At 36.3% G+C, this 19108-nt stretch overlaps 1 protein-coding gene across 2 annotated transcripts in view; it reads left to right on the top strand.

Moving 5' to 3' along the window:
* Positions 1-19108, top strand: part of PLCB1 (phospholipase C beta 1) — a 1466985-nt gene that overhangs the window by 357246 nt on the left and 1090631 nt on the right. For both annotated transcript variants that reach the window (XM_053712164.1, XM_053712163.1), the window contains exon 3: positions 2338-2406. In XM_053712164.1, coding sequence (XP_053568139.1) covers positions 2338-2406 — 69 coding nt within the window. The remainder of the gene's footprint in view (positions 1-2337; positions 2407-19108) is intronic.

The raw sequence follows: 19108 nt of genomic DNA, 5'->3' as shown, positions 1-19108 counted from the left end.
TTTAACTTTTTTATTAAATCATTTTAATTATACCCCTTTGGAGTCCTTTTCCTGTGATTTCATATCTAAGCTCCTGGGTCTGGTGGATATCGGACGCTAGCACCACCCACCCGGTGTATCCCACAAAGTATTCACTGAATACGGGTATTCCGCTGTGATCTCAGGGGAGGAAGGTGTGTATCCAAATCATCTGTATATTGGTGGAGCGGCCGCTCGGATTAAGGTGTGGATGTGTTCCCGTACCTGATTGGCAGAAGGGTCCCACGTGACCTCCTGGAGCTTCCTATCGAGTGCTGGTCTTCCGGGCAACGAACAGGTCCCGGTTCGCTGTGTCTGGCGCAAATCAGTGCCGCCTTGTTTGTGAGTATAATCATTGTCGCTTGCTGCTATTGACTTTTGTTTATACGTTATCACCATATTGGCGCCTCTTCTCATTCCATCCAGGATTGATTTTGGTCGTTGTCGTTATATCTGAGAGTGCAGCCTTTGATCTTCGCCCATCTTTTGTTCTTCATCAATTGGGCGCCTAGTGCACCTCCAGAGTTTGACTTATCATTCTCTTTTTTCAAGCCCCACTGGTGCTCTAAACAATTACAGTATTTAAAATGCTGGTGCACTGAGAATATCTAGCTATGCTTCACATTCACGATTGATTTTGACCAGTGGGGCTTGTATCATGTCTGCAATTAACAAATTGAGTCATTGCCAGATTGTACAAGCACCTTAGGCTCTGTGAGCAAGTGCTGTGTTTAGAATACTGAGATAGCTATAGCTTTTATTAGACACATTTTTGCTAATACATGTATATTATAAAAATGCTTCTATCCAAAACTGAAATGTATCCACGTGCATTCCAATTTTGGCTGGAATGTCCCTTTAAGAGCCGGCCCATTTCTGGAGCGCCATATTGCAGCAGTTTTGCAAGAATGTTATCCATTTGCAAGAGCACTAGATGGCAGCACTCTTTCCTGCTATGTAGTGCTCCATATGCCTACCTAGGTATCTCTTCAACACAGAATATTATGGGAACGAAGCAAATTTGGTAAAAGTAAACTGGATTTTTTTTTTAAATGGTATGCTCTGTCTGAATCAGAAAATACAATGTTTGGGTTTCATATCCCTTTAGCAACTTGTTTGCTGCCATTGTTTGCCCTTTTAAGGGGGTTAACGCCAGCTCCTCACTGGCAGTGGATTACTGATCCAGAGGTGACCACAGCCATCGAGCCAATCGGGGATGGCATATGTGTGTATTGGCCAATCTATGTCTGTGCTGAACTCCAGAATCCCTAGTGCATTGCTGCTCTTGTGCTGACTTTAATTAGCCATTGAACTGTTTTGCAAGAATTAAAAACATTGTTCTGTTTAAGCAATAGTACAACTATATGATTAGAACATTGTATTATTGTTATATTATATCCTTTTAGTCTCTACTACAAGACTATCATCAACTATATTGTAGACAAAATGTAACTCTAATCATTAGGCAAAAAAATAAAAGCAATTTGTGGAAACACTTACTCCAATAGAGCTAATGTACATACCCTGGTTCCATATTTACATAGGCCCCTATTTATCAAGGTCTGGCGGACCTGATCGGACAGTGCTGATCCGCCAGACCTCGCTGAATACGGCGAGCAATAGGCCGCCAGCAAGGGGGTGTCAATCAATCCGATCGTACTCGATCGGGTTGATTTCCAGCGATGTCTGTCCGCCAGAGCAGACGGACAGGTTATGGAGCAGCGGTCTTTGTGACCGCTGCTTCATAACTGCTGTTTCTGGCGAGCCTGTGGGCTCGCCAGAAACACGGGGCATCAAGCTCCATTTGGAGCTTGATAGATAGACCCCATTGTCTTATTTGAGTAGTGATGGCTCTTTGTTCAAGCATTCAAACATGATAGAATCCTAAGGCTTTGGTGGGACAGTGAATATAGGAAACACTACAGAAATAAAATAATTTATAGTTATCATACTCATTGTTCCAGTGGAACTTTATGGTCATGCTTCAGAAATAATGTTGCTTGCTTATTAGTTTTTCGTTACTATTCTAGGAAAAAAGATAGTACATATTTGTTTAGAACACACATATTTAATGGGATATTGCTATTCTACAATATTTGTCTTATTAAAATGTATTAATCCTACTATTTGATGTCTTTTTGTGAGTATGTTTTGCTAAATTAAGGGATTATATTTATGTAAATAAAAAGTGTTTGCAAAAGCATTTATTATATAACACACCAATGCAATCAAATTCCTTAGGTGATGTAACACATGTATGTGTATATAAAACAAACATCTATAAATTCAATTAAATTGTAAACAATATATATATTTTAGGAGACTGAGCTATTGGATATAATTCTTGTGAAGGATGCCAGGTGTGGGAAATATGCAAGAACGCCAAAGGTAGGAAATTATTGATTATTATTAATACCCTTATTAAATTTGTCTACAATTGCTTACAAAATCTACTAAATATTACAAAATGTTACTTATGTTTAAATCACATTTAAAATTCATATATAAACACTAAGATAATAATAAAAGTTATTTTAAGAAAACATATATAATTAATGAACAATGGAGCACAGCTTGTTATGCGATAAAAATTTATTTAAATGAATACTTCATAGTGTTTTATTCTCAGTGTGTTAAATCTACGCAATAAACTTTATCGAATCAATATCCCAATAAATAGAGATTGTTGAGGATTTGAATAGTAAAAAGTATTTTCTGAATTTAAGGAACCCTAGAAATATATAATCATAGTAATAAAATGCAAATACATTGACTAATAACTATGGGCTAGATGACAAGTGGAGGTCAGTCAACAGCTCAGCGTGCATTATCTTGCGCTCATGCTGACGCTAAGAATACTGTACAATCTGGCATTTCAAGTAGATGGTTAAAAAATTTAACCAGATCACCTTAAAGTCACCAAAACCTTTTAGCGCACCATATACATTTTTTGGATAGCTCAGGGAGCGATATTAGCGAGTTTATTTCACTCTTATTACTAGTGTTGTGTTAAGTGTTGCACTTAAGAACAACGTAAAATGCTTGAAATATAGTGTTTTTGAGATAAATTCCCTTTGGAGTTTCGGCTGGGGTTCCCTTCGCTGGTAAGGGGTGTATGGTTGGGGACCAGCTGTTGGCCGACGGTGTCTCCTGGAGGACTGTTGGCTCAGTTGAAGTCTGATGTTGCGGTCTATAGCTATTAATAGAATAGCAGAGAACTACATGAATAACTCAACTACTTGGCTTAGCACATACTCGGCTTAGAGCTCAAGCAATATCGAACATGAATTTTACTGAGCATCCCCATAATAATCTTTTATGTAAATAATTTAGTGCATCTGTGCTAACCGACATGCAGATGTTAGTGCACCCTAGACTGTCGCTCAAGTGCTGAAAAATAACTTGAGCAAACAATATCCCTAATATTTTGTCCACTTGTAATCTAGGCTTATGTATTTGATTTAATTATAAGTTTTAGGTTTTCCAGATCTGTTGGATCTAGTTTAGAGTCTGTCATATTTACTATGACAAAACACTATGTAACAATTTCTAATAGCCAAGCAATAAATCAATAAAAATATTTTCAGAGGGCAATCTGAATACAGTTGAATGGCAGATATAAATACATGTTCCGAAAATTGTAAAATGTAATAAGTACTGAAAAATACATAAAATTGTGTTAAAGCATTAATAAAATACAAAGACAGATATACAACTCCTAGATCAAGTATGCAATTTAGGATAATATGTCTTAGAAGAAGGAATGATTCAATAGAACATTTCTTTACAAAGTGTGATTTAAAATTCCGCTTTCACCAAAGTAAATTAGTTCAAATGATATATTTCATGTAAAATAGTTGCCTGTCTAAGTACCTACTTTTTATTGAAATAAAATATAGTTGACTAAAGAATCGAACACATTTTTGTATAATTTCTAGGTACATAAATCACACGGAAAGCATCCAATCTCTATCTTAAGCAAGGAGGATGCTTGAAAAATGTTTTTTGTATGAATAATAAGTATGAACTAGCTCACCTGCTAGTGAAATTATCATGTAATCCAACATCCATAAAGACAAATTCCAAAGCTCTATAGGTAGGTAGGGACAAGATTCTAAAGGCACGAGAAAAGCACCACACCACTTCAACATCATTTTTTCCTACTGAGTTTGAAATATTTAATATATAACTGCCAAAATGAAAATACATTTTCCATAATATTTAAAAGATGCCTCAGAGAAATGATGTGTTCACAGAAAGGTACACGAAGGAAAAATACCACCCTGGATTACATGCTGATTCCTGGTAACAGACAGTTTAAAAAACAATGTGAAATAGGCAATTACTAAGACTTTTATATATTTTTAGAGTTCTAAAAGAAACGCACCCAAAAGAAACCCTCTTTCTAATGAAACCAGTTTTCTCCTTTTATATTATTTGTCATATTACCCTCTAGAAGTCAAATGGCAAATGAAAAATGATTTCACTTACTAGTTATAAAATTGTAACCAAATATTATGGGCTAGATTATGAGTGGATATCGGGCTTTTGTGGCTTTTTGCACACAAGTTAAATTCTACTCGTATTACAAGTTGAAAAAAAAAAAGCGAACACGCAAGCGCAAACTACAGTTCCAGTGGTAATCTGGCCCTATATTTTCATCACTGATATTATAGATGGGAGATTTTTATTTCTACACCTAGGAAAATTGTCCTGCAGATGACAATCTAAATTGCCTTTGTTTTTCCAGCCCTTTTTAATTACACATCTGTTGTTTTAAAATACACTTAATATACTGAATATACCTACGTTATCAATTTTCCCTGATTGCCAGAAATTGGACGTCTTTCATGTATGTGTACCTCTAGAAGCATATTGTATTAACTATTCATTTTAAATAACATTATACACTCTTTTAAGTCTCAAATGACCTGCACATATTGTTCCAAAAATTCCTCCATTTTTGCATCTGATATGCAGTCAGGTTTAAAGATGTATAGTATCTATAATAAATTATTGTAAACATAACATTTACAATAATAGATAAACAAAGAGGGCTTCACATACATTAACTTTTTGAAAATCTTAATGTCATACCATGCCAACCACCCTCAAGCATAAAGATAGCCAATCAAAACAGTGAAAAGAGTCACAATTATATTTTATAACAAATCATCATGGAAACAGATCTTTCAAATAGTAAACCATTGACTAATTTCTTTATAGAAAATAAATAAATACCAGCAAAGAATCATGTTGTCTCTCTACTTTGGTGTATTTCCTTTACTTGACACAACATTTTTTAATGGTTATTGATTTAAAAAAACAAACAAACACCTGTTTTATGGTAATGTGCACTTATCTTTTACTATATCGTATTTGGGTGATTTGAAATGTAACAGTATTATGAGTAATGCACCAAGATTTTATGTGGTCTTGATTAGGATTTAAATGAACATTAAAGTCAAAAATTAAACTTTCATGACTCAGATAGAGCATGCAATTTTAAACAACTTTTCAATTTATTCTATTACCAAATTATGCACAGTCTTTTTACATAAGCACACTTTCTGAGGCACCAGCACCTACTGAGCATGTGCAAGAGTTTATTAGATAGACATATATGCATTTTTGATTGGCTGATGGTTGTCACATGATACAGGGGGGAGTGAATATGTAAATAACTGAAATTTGCTATAAATTCAGACTAAGTGCTATTGTAATGTATTTTTATTATGCATTTGTTGATTCAGTAATTCTACTGTATTTAATGGCTTTTAAAAACAGGTATTTTTGGCACTGCAATGTTATTTGCCAACGTACAACAATCCATCTCAATAACATCAAATAAATATGCAATTTATTTTTTTTCTACTAAGTGAACAAATGCCTTTGGGCCAGATTACGCGTGGAGCGCTATTTAGTGCTCCCGCTTGAGTGTTAACTGTGCTAGAAGTAAGCTTTTTGCACTTGTCCGATTGCACTTGTATTATGAGTGGAAAGTAAACTGTTTTCACTCGAGTGCTAACCCGACTAACGCAAAAAGCTGAATCTTGTTCACGTATTCCCCCATATAAGTCAATAGAGCAAATAAAGTTTCAACTTGTAAACCCTACAAGCACAAACACCCATGATAAACCTCTTATCGCTTGAGAGTTACTGTTAGCGTTCCACTCGTAATCTGGCCCTCTTTGTTTCAGTTTTTAATTTGCTTTATATATATATTGAAAATTATTTTTAGTCTGGGTTTCCTCTGTGTGATTTTTTTTGGATGTAATTAATAGTCAGTTTAAATGCGATGATGTGAAAATCAAATGCAAACAAAATCGTGGTAAATATAATTTAAAATGATGCATTTTTATCCATAACATAGATAAAATATTTTATTTTCATAAACTTATGCCTGTAAGAAATATACAAATCCTATTATATCTGAAGTTAATCTCTTGAATAAAATGGTTTAGCTCTCTTGTGACCTTCTAGATTAAAGAGAAACACTGGAAAGGAGCAGATGCAAAATTGGATGCATCTTAATACAGGATTGCTTTAAAACCTGTTGTTATAAAAGCACAAGCCAAGATGAGGTAAACAGAAACTAAAGCTCTTGTACATAGAGATAATTCCATTGTGACTGAATGAAGTTTGTTTATTCACTTCCTGAGTGCTGATCAAAAATGTGTACTTTTGTCAAACAGATACATTTTCCAAAATGTAATGTCACACAAAAAACTATCTACAAAATAGGCTTTATGTTGCTAACAGTTGAAGAGGACCCAGAAGGAAACTGTAATTGTTTTACAATTTACTAACATTTTCAAATCTATGAAAAGTATGAATAGGTTCAGATAAGCATAGGAGAAGGGTAGAAATGAATATCTGCAGGGATTGGTTTAAGGGATATTTTAATGCACTAATAAAAATTCAAATTTGCTAGAAAATGTCGTTTTTGCAGTAAATCATTTGGTAACTATGTGCTAACCCTATTAAAGGGGCTAAATACAGTTTTAAGCACCAATGGCTGTAATTAGCAGATACACTTGTATACCAATTCTGATTGGCTCATCAACCATTTTCAGCTAAGGAACATCATGGCATTTTGGTCCCCAGGATATTCTCATACTTGTGTGTTTGTAAACCCCACTTGAGAAAGTCCTATCTTTTTGCTAGAAGGTATTGCTAAAAAATAATAGACTGCACAATAGGTGAAATCTTGTTAAAGAAATGTGGAATCTTGAAGTAGGATGGTGACATTTAACAGCTTTAAAGGGATGCAAGTTTAAGCAACTTTCTAATTTACTCCTATTATCAATTTTATTTGTTCTCTTGCTATCTTTATTTAAAAAGCAGGAATGTAAAGCTTAGATGCTGGCCCATTTTAGATTCAGCACCCTGGATAGTGTTTGCTTATTGGTGACTACATTCAGCCAACCAATAAGCAAGTGTAACCCAGGTTCTGAACCAAAAGTGGGTCAGCTTATAAGCTTTACATTCCTGTTTTTAAATAAAGATAGCCAGAGAACGAAGGTAAATTAATAATAGGAGTAAATAAGAAAGTTGCTTAAATTTGCATGCTCTGTCTGAATCATGAAAGAAAAAAATTGGGTTTAGTATCTCTTTAAGAATCCATCTCTTTTAATATAAATTATTAAAAACAATAAACAGGCACTTGTTTAAAGCTTACACCTTATTCTTTTTTAATCCATCTATTGCTCTCTCATTAATACTTAATGATTTTAGTAATGATTGTTTCCTGTTAAAATGTTATAATCACTTGAGTTTGTTTAAAGGGACAGTCTACACCAGAATTGTTATTGTTTTAAAAGATAGATAATCCCTTTATTACCCAGTCCCCAGTTTTGCATAACCAACACAGTTATAATAATATACTTTTAACCTCTGTGATTATCTTGTATCTAAGCCTCTGCAAACTGCCCCTTTTTTCATTTCTTTTGACAGATTTGCAGTCTAGCCAATCAGTAATGGCTCCTAGATAACTTCACGTGCACCAGCACAGTGTTATCTATATGAAATACGTGAACTAACACCCTCTAGTGGTGAAAAACTATTAAAATGCAATCTGAAAGAGGTGGGCTTCAAGGTCTAAGAAATTAGCATATGAACCTCCTAGGTTAAGCTTTCAACTAAGAATACCAAGAGAACAAAGCAAAATTGGTGATAAAAGTAAATTGGAAAATTGTTTAAAATTACATGCTCTATCTGAATCATGAAAGTTTATTTTGGCCTAGACTGTCCCTTTAAAATATAACGGGGAAAGGAAAAAAATAAATAAAAGGAAAAAAAAGCTTTCTTGACATTTGATAAAAATATCCTAAAAAAAATACTGCTTGATATTGAGTTATACAAAATGCAGAATAGATGCATGTTTATAATGAGAGAACTGACTATAAAAACATTGTAAACAAAACATTTTAAATATAAAGAACAAAGCCTTGTCACTGGACTGAATATGTTCAACCGTAATCAGTTATGTTTTTGTAGTCAAGCTTTTCATGGAAAAATGCATTGCTATGTTCTATTATTCCCAAGTTGATTCTTTACTGTAATTCTTTTATAATTTTCACTTTTTCTATATTGATTTGTCGCATATGCAGTTAAAAGCCTTTCCATAAATAATTTGATTTGAAGGTGTTTTATTGATAGCTGAATTATTTGCAGAAAGCTTAAAAGCTTGCCACCTGTTATAGTCTCAGCTATTACCATAACTTGCAATTCAATATACCTTACAAAAAGTATACATAGCTTACAGCTTTGTTGTAAAATATAATTCCAATGTCATCTATTTTATTAAACGTATTTTAGGTATATTACACAGACTTGGCAATAATTTATAGTCAATCTACTTTTTGCTTTTTTTAAAAATTATGTTGTGTTTAGGATATCTAATACACAAAATGGGGTAGATTTATCAAGCAGCGGATGCTGCAATCTACCCCCCCCCCCGTAATTTGAGGTTCCCCTGAAATTGAAGTTAAGAAGCAATGGTCTTAAGAGGCGGTGGACAGCAATCATCCTGATCAGATATGATTGGGATAATATTCACCCCCCATGTGCATGGGGCGGCATTGCACAAGCATTTAACGAGAAATGCTTGTGCAATGATAGATGCTGACAGCGTATGCTGTCGGCATTTATCGATGTGCGGCAGACATGATCCACAATAGCTTCAAAATAATTACTAGAGCACAAAATACCATTTTTTATTTTTTTATGGGGAAAGAAAACAAAAAAAAGACTCATTTTCATTACTCCTATAATAAATCATTAATTAAGAATTGTCTGCTCCAAAGTTTTAATTCAGCTAAAAAGACATTAAAGTCATTTCATTTCTTTGTGGCATATAAAAGATCACTGTTTATGTTAATAATATAGGGTTAGAGGTTAGAGTACGAGTGGTGCTCTAATTGTTGCATGCAAGCGAAAAAGGGATTTATTATCACGGCTCTTTGCGCTGTATTTATCATGGAAGTATTGTGGTATTATGAGTTCAAAATAAACAAGTTCCCTTGAGCGCAATTGAATCTAAAGCACATGGGGATAGTGCAACCTCAGAACTCTGGTTCACTGTTACGCAAAACAAAAAAGATTCACAAAACACATCAAAAATACATTTAATATTACAGTTACAATCATATCAACAATTATTTAAAAAAAAACATTTGTATAAAAGTTAAAAAGGGTTCAAAGATATGAGACAAACAAACAGTCCTCGCCGCGGCAGCCTTTAGAGCACTGTGTGTGTATGTGTGTATGTATATATATATATATATATATATATATATATATATATATATATTATACAAAGTATTAGAATATCACACCTACTCTGTTACCGGGGGGGGGGGGGTAAGCTGCCCTTATGTCTGCGCTACCAAGGCTCACTTAAGAAGGTAGGTATTTTTAAATATGCTGCTGTAGTCTCAGAGATTATATCAGAAGCCTAAATGCTCAAGAGGATAGAGGCCAGTGAAAAGGTAAATGGAAAGAGAGGGTGAGAAAGCGCCTATTCAAATAAACCCAGGATAAATATATACAACACTTATAACATCCCTAAATAAGTTGTTACAATTCCTATGTGAATAGTTCCAGTCACAATAGAGATAATGGTCTATTGGTATATACACAGACCATCAACAAAGTCTTATACAATAAGAAATTGTGTAGATGTTGTCCACACCAAACAACAATGTTCAAAGTAAAAACACGTACAGAATACTGGTGGGTGTGCACTTACTAGAAATTACCCCAATCATATGAGGTAAGTTTCCGCATCTATCAGTGCTGATCCTCCAGTGATGACTTGTATCTGTGTCAGAGTGACTCCTTGTCTCCTTGGAGTATGTTGTGCATAGAGAAAGCTGGATTCTGAAGTGGCTCCTCCGTGGATTCAGAAGTATTAAGCCAAATGTAAAACAGAACAGGGTACATAGCGTAATACAGTTTTATTTTAAGAACAATTATTAAAAAACAAGCCAAATGACCACTCACATTTAAAAACCTCAAACATATGAGGTATGAATTATGCACATACACACATAAAAATACTCCTGTATGTCTTCAATAGGATCCCCTGAGATGTATGCAGAGGGTAGTGATCCCAATTAGTTGATAGTTGGATCCTAATATAGATACAGTCCAAGGTGCCTCCTAACTCTTAATATCGCAGTGTGAAGCCATTAGTATTAATACATTCATATTTCTTAAAACACTAGGATAAGTTAAAATATATCATTACAAAAATAACTTCGTAAATACGTTGTGTAAGTTTGCTTGCTAAAATCTGTTTGTATATTAATATTATTATTATTATTCTTTATTTATAAAGCGCCAACAGATCCCATGGGTACAAAGATAAAAGTACAGTACAATACAGTATAAAAGACACCAGACAAAGTTTAACAAACAAATACAGGGGGAATTGAGGGCCCTGTTCCTGTGGGAACTTACAATCTAGATTGTAGGAGGGTGAGAAACAGGAGGTGGGGACTGCAAAAGGTGATAAATAATTTATTTCCTAACATATATGTGTAACATATTTTTGTAATGATATATTTTAACTTACTATAGTGTTTTAAGAAATATGAATGTATTAGTGTAAGCCCTTAAAGGGACATTAAACACTAAATACATGCTAGATAGAATGATGCATTCAAAGAAAAGATTAGTCCATGACTAACATGTAGATGTATTTTTTAAAGTTTCATTAGTTGTTTAATAAGTGACAAAATAAGTGTAAAGTTTTAGTGTCTATAAAACACTGGGAGCTGCCATGTTGTAACTTGTGTTACCTTCTCTGCTGTGGCCAATTAGGGACAGTTATAAATAGGTCATTAGAGTGTGCAGCCAATGGTTGTGCTGGATTTAACAGTGTTCTGCACTTCCATTTCTAACAGGAACTGAAAAGCTCACAATTTCAGAATAAAAAATTACAGGCAAATAGGAAAAAATAAATAATGAAAGTATATTGCAGAGTTGTTTTATATATACAATTTATCTTTTTATATTACCATCTCAAAGTGTTTAATGTCCCTTTAACCAATTAGATGTAGGGGTGTGTACAAGGGGCATGCTGCTGCCCTGCTTTTAAAAAGTCCTGATTTGTAAGCTTCATTTTATCTTACCCTCTGATGAAGAAGGACATTAATCCTTTGAAACGCGTACGGACTTCATTTGGAATTTTCTTGTTGTATTTTTTACCACTAACGGCTTCACAATGTGATATTCACATGTACATGAAGAGTTAGGAGGCACCTTGGACTGTATCTATATTAGGATCCAACTAATATCTGATTGGGATCACTACCCTCTGTATATATCTCAGGGGATCCTATTGAAGACATACAGGAGTATTTTTATGTGTGTATGTGCATAATTCATACCTCATATGTTTGAGGTTTTTAAATGTGAGTGGTCATTTGGCTTGTTTTTTAATAATTGTTCTTAAAGGGACATTATACACTCATTTTTTCTTTGCATAAATGTTTTGTAGATGATCTATTTATATAGCCCATAAAGTTTTTTTTTTTAAATAAATGTATAGTTTTGCTTATTTTTAAATAACATTGCTCTGATTTTCAGACTCCTAACCAAACCCCAAAGTTTTATGTGAATACTGTCAGCTACCTTCTCCAGCTTGCTGCTGTTTGTGTAAAGGGTCTTTTCATATGCAAAAGGCGGGGGAGGGGGGAGTGTCTTATTTGCCACTTGCAGTGGGCTTTCCAGCTACCTTTTCAACAGAGCCAAACTGACAGCTTCTAAGTAAGTTTTTAAACAGTTTTATACTGGATTTTTATATCAGTATCTGTGCATCTTATTCTTTATAGTAGTGTATATTACATGCAGTTATATGAAAATGAGTGTATACTGTCCCTTTAAAATAAAACTGTATTTCACTATGTACCCTGTTCTGTTTTACATTTGGCTTAATACTTCTGAATCCACAGAGGAGCCACTTCAGAATCCAGCTTTCTCTATGCACACCATACTCCAAGGAGACAAGGGGGGTAGTTATCAAGCCGTCTACTTTACCTGCCTTCGCCAGTCCAATACACCCGCCTAAGCTCGCCTACCATCGCCGCCGCGGACCTGAATTTTTTTTGCCTAAGTTATCAAAAAAGCTGTCAAAAAGCCGCGCACCAAGTACGGGGCGATGAGCAGTGGACTGTGAGAGTTATCATTCATCCGATCTCACTGCTCTTCGGCTTTTTGACAGCTTTATTGATACCCCTGTCACTAAGCACCCACACTAACTACACTGTTCTATCCCCTATACCGGCGTCCCAGGAGCCCCCCGCAACTCAATAAAGTTATTAACCCCTAAACCGCCGCTCCTAGACCCCGCCGCAACTCTTATAAATGTATTAACCTCTAAACCGCCGCTCCCGGACACCGCTGCCACCTACATTATACCTAGTAACCCCTATCCTGCCCCCCCTATACCGCCGCCACCTATAATAAAGTTATTAACCCCTATCCTGCGGATCCCGCAACTAAATAAATAGTTTAACCCCTAAACCACTGTTCAAGGACCCCGCAGCAACCTATATTAAACTTATTAACCCCTAATCTGCCCACCCTACACCGTCGCCACCTATAATAAGTTTATTAACCCCTATCCTGCCCCCCAACACCGTCGCCACCTATAATAAATTTATTAACCCCTATTCTGCCCCCCCCTACACCGCCGCCACTGTATTAAAATGATTAACCCCTAAACCTAAGTCTAACACTAACCCTAACAACCCCTAACTTAAATATTAATTAAATAAATCTAAATAATATTTCTCTTATTAACTAAATTAATCCTATTTAAAACTAAATACTTACCTATAAAATAAACCCTAATATAGCTACAATATAAATAATAATTATATTCTTGCTATCTTAGGCCTAGATTTGGAGTTCGGCGGTAGCCGTCAAAACCAGCGTTAGAGGCTCCTAACGCTGGTTTTGGCCGCCCGCTGGTATTTGGAGTCAGTGATTAAAGGGTCTAACGCTCACTTTTCAGCCGCGACTTTTCCATACCGCAGATCCCCCTACGCCATTTGCGTATCCTATCTTTTCAATGGGATCTTTCTAACGCCGGTATTTAGAGTCGTTTCTGAAGTGAGCGTTAGAGCTCTAACGACAAAATTCCAGCCGCCTGAAAATAGCAGGAGTTAAGAGCTTTCTGGCTAACGCCGGTTCATAAAGCTCTTAACTACTGTACCCTAAAGTACACTAACACCAATAAACTACCTATGTACCCCTAAACCGAGGTCCCCCCACATCGCCGCCACTCGATTAAAATTTTTAACCCCTAATCTGCCGACCGCCACCTACGTTATACTTATGTACCCCTAATCTGCTGCCCACAACACCGCCGACCCCTGTATTATATTTATTAACCCCTAACCTGCCCCCCACAACGTCGCCGCCAGCTACTTAAAATAATGAACCCCTAATCTTCCGACCGCAAAGCGCCGCCACCTACGTTATCCTTATGTACCCCTAATCTGCTGCCCCTAACACCGCCGACCCCTATATTATATTTATTAACCCCTAATCTGCCCCCCTCAACGTCGCCGACACCTGCCTACACTTATTAACCCCTAATCTGCCGAGCGGACCTGAGCGCTACTATAATAAAGTTATTAACCCCTAACCCGCCTCACTAACCCTATCATAAATAGTATTAACCCCTAATCTGCCCTCCCTAACATCGCCGACACCTACCTTCAATTATTAACCCCTAATCTGACGACCGGAGCTCACCGCTATTCTAATAAATTGATTAACCCCTAAAGCTAAGTCTAACCCTAACACTAACACCCCCCTAACTTAAATATAATTTACATCTAACGAAATTAATTAACTCTTATTAAATAAATGATTCCTATTAAAAGCTAAATACTTACCTGTAAAATAAATCCTAATATAGCTACAATATAAATTATAATTATATTATAGCTATTTTAGGATTAATATTTATTTTACAGGCAACTTGGTATTTATTTTAACTAGGTACAATAGCTATTAAATAGTTAAGAACTATTTAATAGTTACCTAGTTAAAATAATAACAAATTTACCTGTAAAATAAATCCTAACCTAAGATATAATTAAACCTAACACTACCCTATCAATAAAATAATTAAATAAACTACCTACAATTACCTACAATTAACCTAACACTACACTATCAATAAATTAATTAAACACAATTGCTACAAATAAATACAATTAAATAAACTAGCTAAAGTACAAAAAATAAAAAAGAACTAAGTTACAAAAAATAAAAAAATATTTACAAACATAAGAAAAATATTACAACAATTTTAAACTAATTACACCTACTCTAAGCCCCCTAATAAAATAACAAAGCCCCCCAAAATAAAAAATTCCCTACCCTATTCTAAATTAAAAAAGTTACAAGCTCTTTTACCTTACCAGCCCTGAACAGGGCCCTTTGCGGGGCATGCCCCAAGAATTTCAGCTCTTTTGCCTGTAAAAGAATAAATACAATACCCCCCCCCAACATTACAACCCACCACCCACATACCCCTAATCTAACCCAAACCCCCCTTAAATAAACCTAACACTAAGCCCCTGAAGATCTTCCTACCTTGTCTTCACCATACCAGGTTCACCGATCCGTCCTGGCTCCAACATCTTCATCCAACCCAAGCGGGGGTTGGCGATCCATCATCCGGTGCTGAAGAGGTCCAGAAGAGGCTCCAAAGTCTTCCTCCTATCCGGCAAGAAGAGGACATCCGGACCGGCAAACATCTTCTCCAAGCGGCATCTTCGATCTTCTTCCATCCGGTGCGGAGCGGGTCCATCTTGAAGCAGGCGACGCGGATCCATCCTCTTCTTCCGTTGTCTCCCGACTAATGACGGTTCCTTTAAGGGACGTCATCCAAGATGGCGTCCCTCGAATTCCGATTGGCTGATAGGATTCTATCAGCCAATCGGAATTAAGGTAGGAATTTTCTGATTGGCTGATGGAATCAGCCAATCAGAATCAAGTTCAATCCGATTGGCTGATCCAATCAGCCAATCAGATTGAGCTCGCATTCTATTGGCTGATCGGAACAGCCAATAGAATGCGAGCTCAATCTGATTGGCTGATTGGATCAGCCAATCGGATTGAACTTGATTCTGATTGGCTGATTCCATCAGCCAATCAGAAAATTCCTACCTTAATTCCGATTGGCTGATAGAATCCTATCAGCCAATCGGAATTCGAGGGACGCCATCTTGGATGACGTCCCTTAAAGGAACCGTCATTAGTCGGGAGACAACAGAAGAAGAGGATGGATCCGCGTCACCTGCTTCAAGATGGACCCGCTCCGCACCGGATGGAAGAAGATCGAAGATGCCGCTTGGAGAAGATGTTTGCCGGTCCGGATGTCCTCTTCTTGCCGGATAGGAGGAAGACTTTGGAGCCTCTTCTGGACCTCTTCAGCACCGGATGATGGATCGCCAACCCCCGCTTGGGTTGGATGAAGATGTTGGAGCCAGGACGGATCGGTGAACCTGGTATGGTGAAGACAAGGTAGGAAGATCTTCAGGGGCTTAGTGTTAGGTTTATTTAAGGGGGGTTTGGGTTAGATTAGGGGTATGTGGGTGGTGGGTTGTAATGTTGGGGGGGGGTATTGTATTTATTCTTTTACAGGCAAAAGAGCTGAAATTCTTGGGGCATGCCCCGCAAAGGGCCCTGTTCAGGGCTGGTAAGGTAAAAGAGCTTGTAACTTTTTTAATTTAGAATAGGGTAGGGAATTTTTTATTTTGGGGGGCTTTGTTATTTTATTAGGGGGCTTAGAGTAGGTGTAATTAGTTTAAAATTGTTGTAATATTTTTCTTATGTTTGTAAATATTTTTTTATTTTTTGTAACTTAGTTCTTTTTTATTTTTTGTACTTTAGCTAGTTTATTTAATTGTATTTATTTGTAGCAATTGTGTTTAATGAATTTATTGATAGTGTAGTGTTAGGTTAATTGTAGGTAATTGTAGGTAGTTTAGTTAATTATTTTATTGATAGGGTAGTGTTAGGTTTAATTATATCTTAGGTTAGGATTTATTTTACAGGTAAATTTGTTATTATTTTAACTAGGTAACTATTAAATAGTTCTTAACTATTTAATAGCTATTGTACCTAGTTAAAATAATTACAAAGTTGACTGTAAAATAAATATTAATCCTAAAATAGCTACAATGTAATTATAATTTATATTGTAGCTATATTAGGATTTATTTTACAGGTAAGTATTTAGCTTTAAATAGGAATCATTTATTTAATAAGAGTTAATTAATTTCGTTAGATGTAAATTATATTTAAGTTATGGGGGTGTTAGTGTTAGGGTTAGATTTAGCGTTAGGGGTTAATACATTTATTAGAATAGCGTGAGCTCCGCTCGGAAGATTAGGGGTTAATAATTGAAGGTAGGTGTCGGCGATGTTAGGGAGGGCAGATTAGGGGTTAATACTATTTATGATAGGGTTAGTGAGGCGGATTAGGGGTTAATAACTTTATTATAGTAGCGCTCAGGTCCGCTCGGCAGATTAGGGGTTAATAAGTGTAGGCAGGTGTCGGCGACGTTGAGGGGGGCAGATTAGGGGTTAATAAATATAATATAGGGGTCGGCGATGTTAGGGCAGCAGATTAGGGGTACATAGGGATAACGTAGGTTGCGGCGGTTTACGGAGTGGCAGATTAGGGGTTAAAAAAAATATGCAGGTGTCAGCGATAGCGGGGGCGGCAGATTAGGGGTTAATAAGTGTAAGGCTAGGGGCGTTTAGACTCGGGGTACATGTTAGAGTGTTAGGTGCAGACGTAGGAAGTGTTTCCCCATAGGAAACAATGGGGCTGCGTTAGGAGCTGAACGCTGCTTTTTTGCAGGTGTTAGGTTTTTTTTTCAGCTCAAACAGTCCCATTGTTTCCTATGGGGGAATCGTGCACGAGCACGTTTTTGAGGCTGGCCGCGTCCGTAAGCACCGCTGGTATCGAGAGTTGCATTTGCGGTAAAAATGCTCTACGCTCCTTTTTTGGAGCCTAACGCAGCATTTGTTTGAACTCTCGATACCAGAGTTAATTTTATGGTGCGGCCAGAAAAAAGCCCGCGGAGCGTTAACAGCCCTTTTACCGCCAAACTCCAAATCTAGGCCTTAGGATTTATATTTATTTTACAGGTACCTTTCAATTTATTTTAACCAGGTACAATAGCTATTAAATAGTTATTAACTATTTAATAGCTTACCTAGCTAAAATAAAGAGAAATTTACCTGTAAAATAAAAACTAACCTAAGTTACAATTACACCTAACACTACACTATACTTTAATAAATAATTCCTATTTAAAACTAAATACTTACCTGTAAAATAAACCCTAAGATAGCTACAATATAAATAATAATTACATTGTAGCTATTTTAGGATTTATATTTATTTTACAGGTAACTTTGTATTTATTTTAGCTAGTTAGAATAGTTATTAAATAGTTATTAACTATTTAATAACTACCTAGCTAAAAGAAATACAAAATTACCTGTAAAATAAATCCTAACCTAAGTAACAATTAAACCTAACACTATACTATTATTAAATTCATTAAATAAATTAACTACAAATAACTACAATTAAATTAAATTAAATAAACTAACTAAAGTACAAAAAATAAAAAAAGCTAAGTTACGAAAAATAAAAAAAATAAGTTACAAACATTTAAAAAATATTACAACAATTTTAAGCTACTTACACCTAATCTAAGCCCCCTAATAAAATAACAAAGCCCCCCAAAATAAAAAAATGCCCTACCCTATTCTAAATTAAAAAGTTACCAGCTCTTTTACCTTACCAGGCCTTAAAAGGGCCTTTTGCGGGGCATGCCCCAAAGAATTCTGCTCTTTTGCCTGTAAAATAAAAATACAACCCCCCCAACATTAAAACCCACCACCCACATACCCCTAATCTAACCCAAACCCCCTTTAAATAAACCTAACACTACCCCCCTGAAGATCATCCTACCTTGAGTCGTCTTCAGCCAGCCGACCACCGATGGAACTGAAGAGGAGATCCGGAGCGGCAGAAGTCATCATCCAAGGGGCGCTGAAGAAGTCTTCCATCCGATGAAGTCATCATCCAGGCGGCGCTGAAGAGGTCTTCCATCCGATAGAAGTCTTCATCCAGGCGGCGTCTTCAATCTTCATCCATCCGGAGTGGAGCCATCTTCAGACGAGCCGACGCGGGGCCATCCTCTTCTTCCCGCGGACTAATGACGAATGGATATTCCTTTAAGGGACGTCATCCAAGATGGCGTCCCTTCAATTCTGATTGGCTGATAGGATTCTATCAGCCAATCGGAATTAAGGTAGGAAAAATCTGATTGGCTGATTGAATCAGCCAATCAGATTGAAGTTCAATCCGATTGGCTGATCCAATCAGCCAATCAGATTGAGCTCGCATTCTATTGGCTGTTCCTATTGAAAACCAGGTACGCTGGGCCGGAAAAGTGCCGAGCGTACCTGCTAGTTTTTTGATAACTAGCAAATGTAGTCAGATTGTGCTGCACTTGTGTGCGGAACATCTGTAGTGA

Source organism: Bombina bombina, chromosome 4, assembly GCF_027579735.1.
Source record: "Bombina bombina isolate aBomBom1 chromosome 4, aBomBom1.pri, whole genome shotgun sequence".
NCBI classification, from domain to species: Eukaryota; Metazoa; Chordata; class Amphibia; order Anura; family Bombinatoridae; genus Bombina; species Bombina bombina.
Note: the sequence above shows the minus strand (reverse complement) of the source record. Positions and strands in the feature narration are given on the sequence as shown.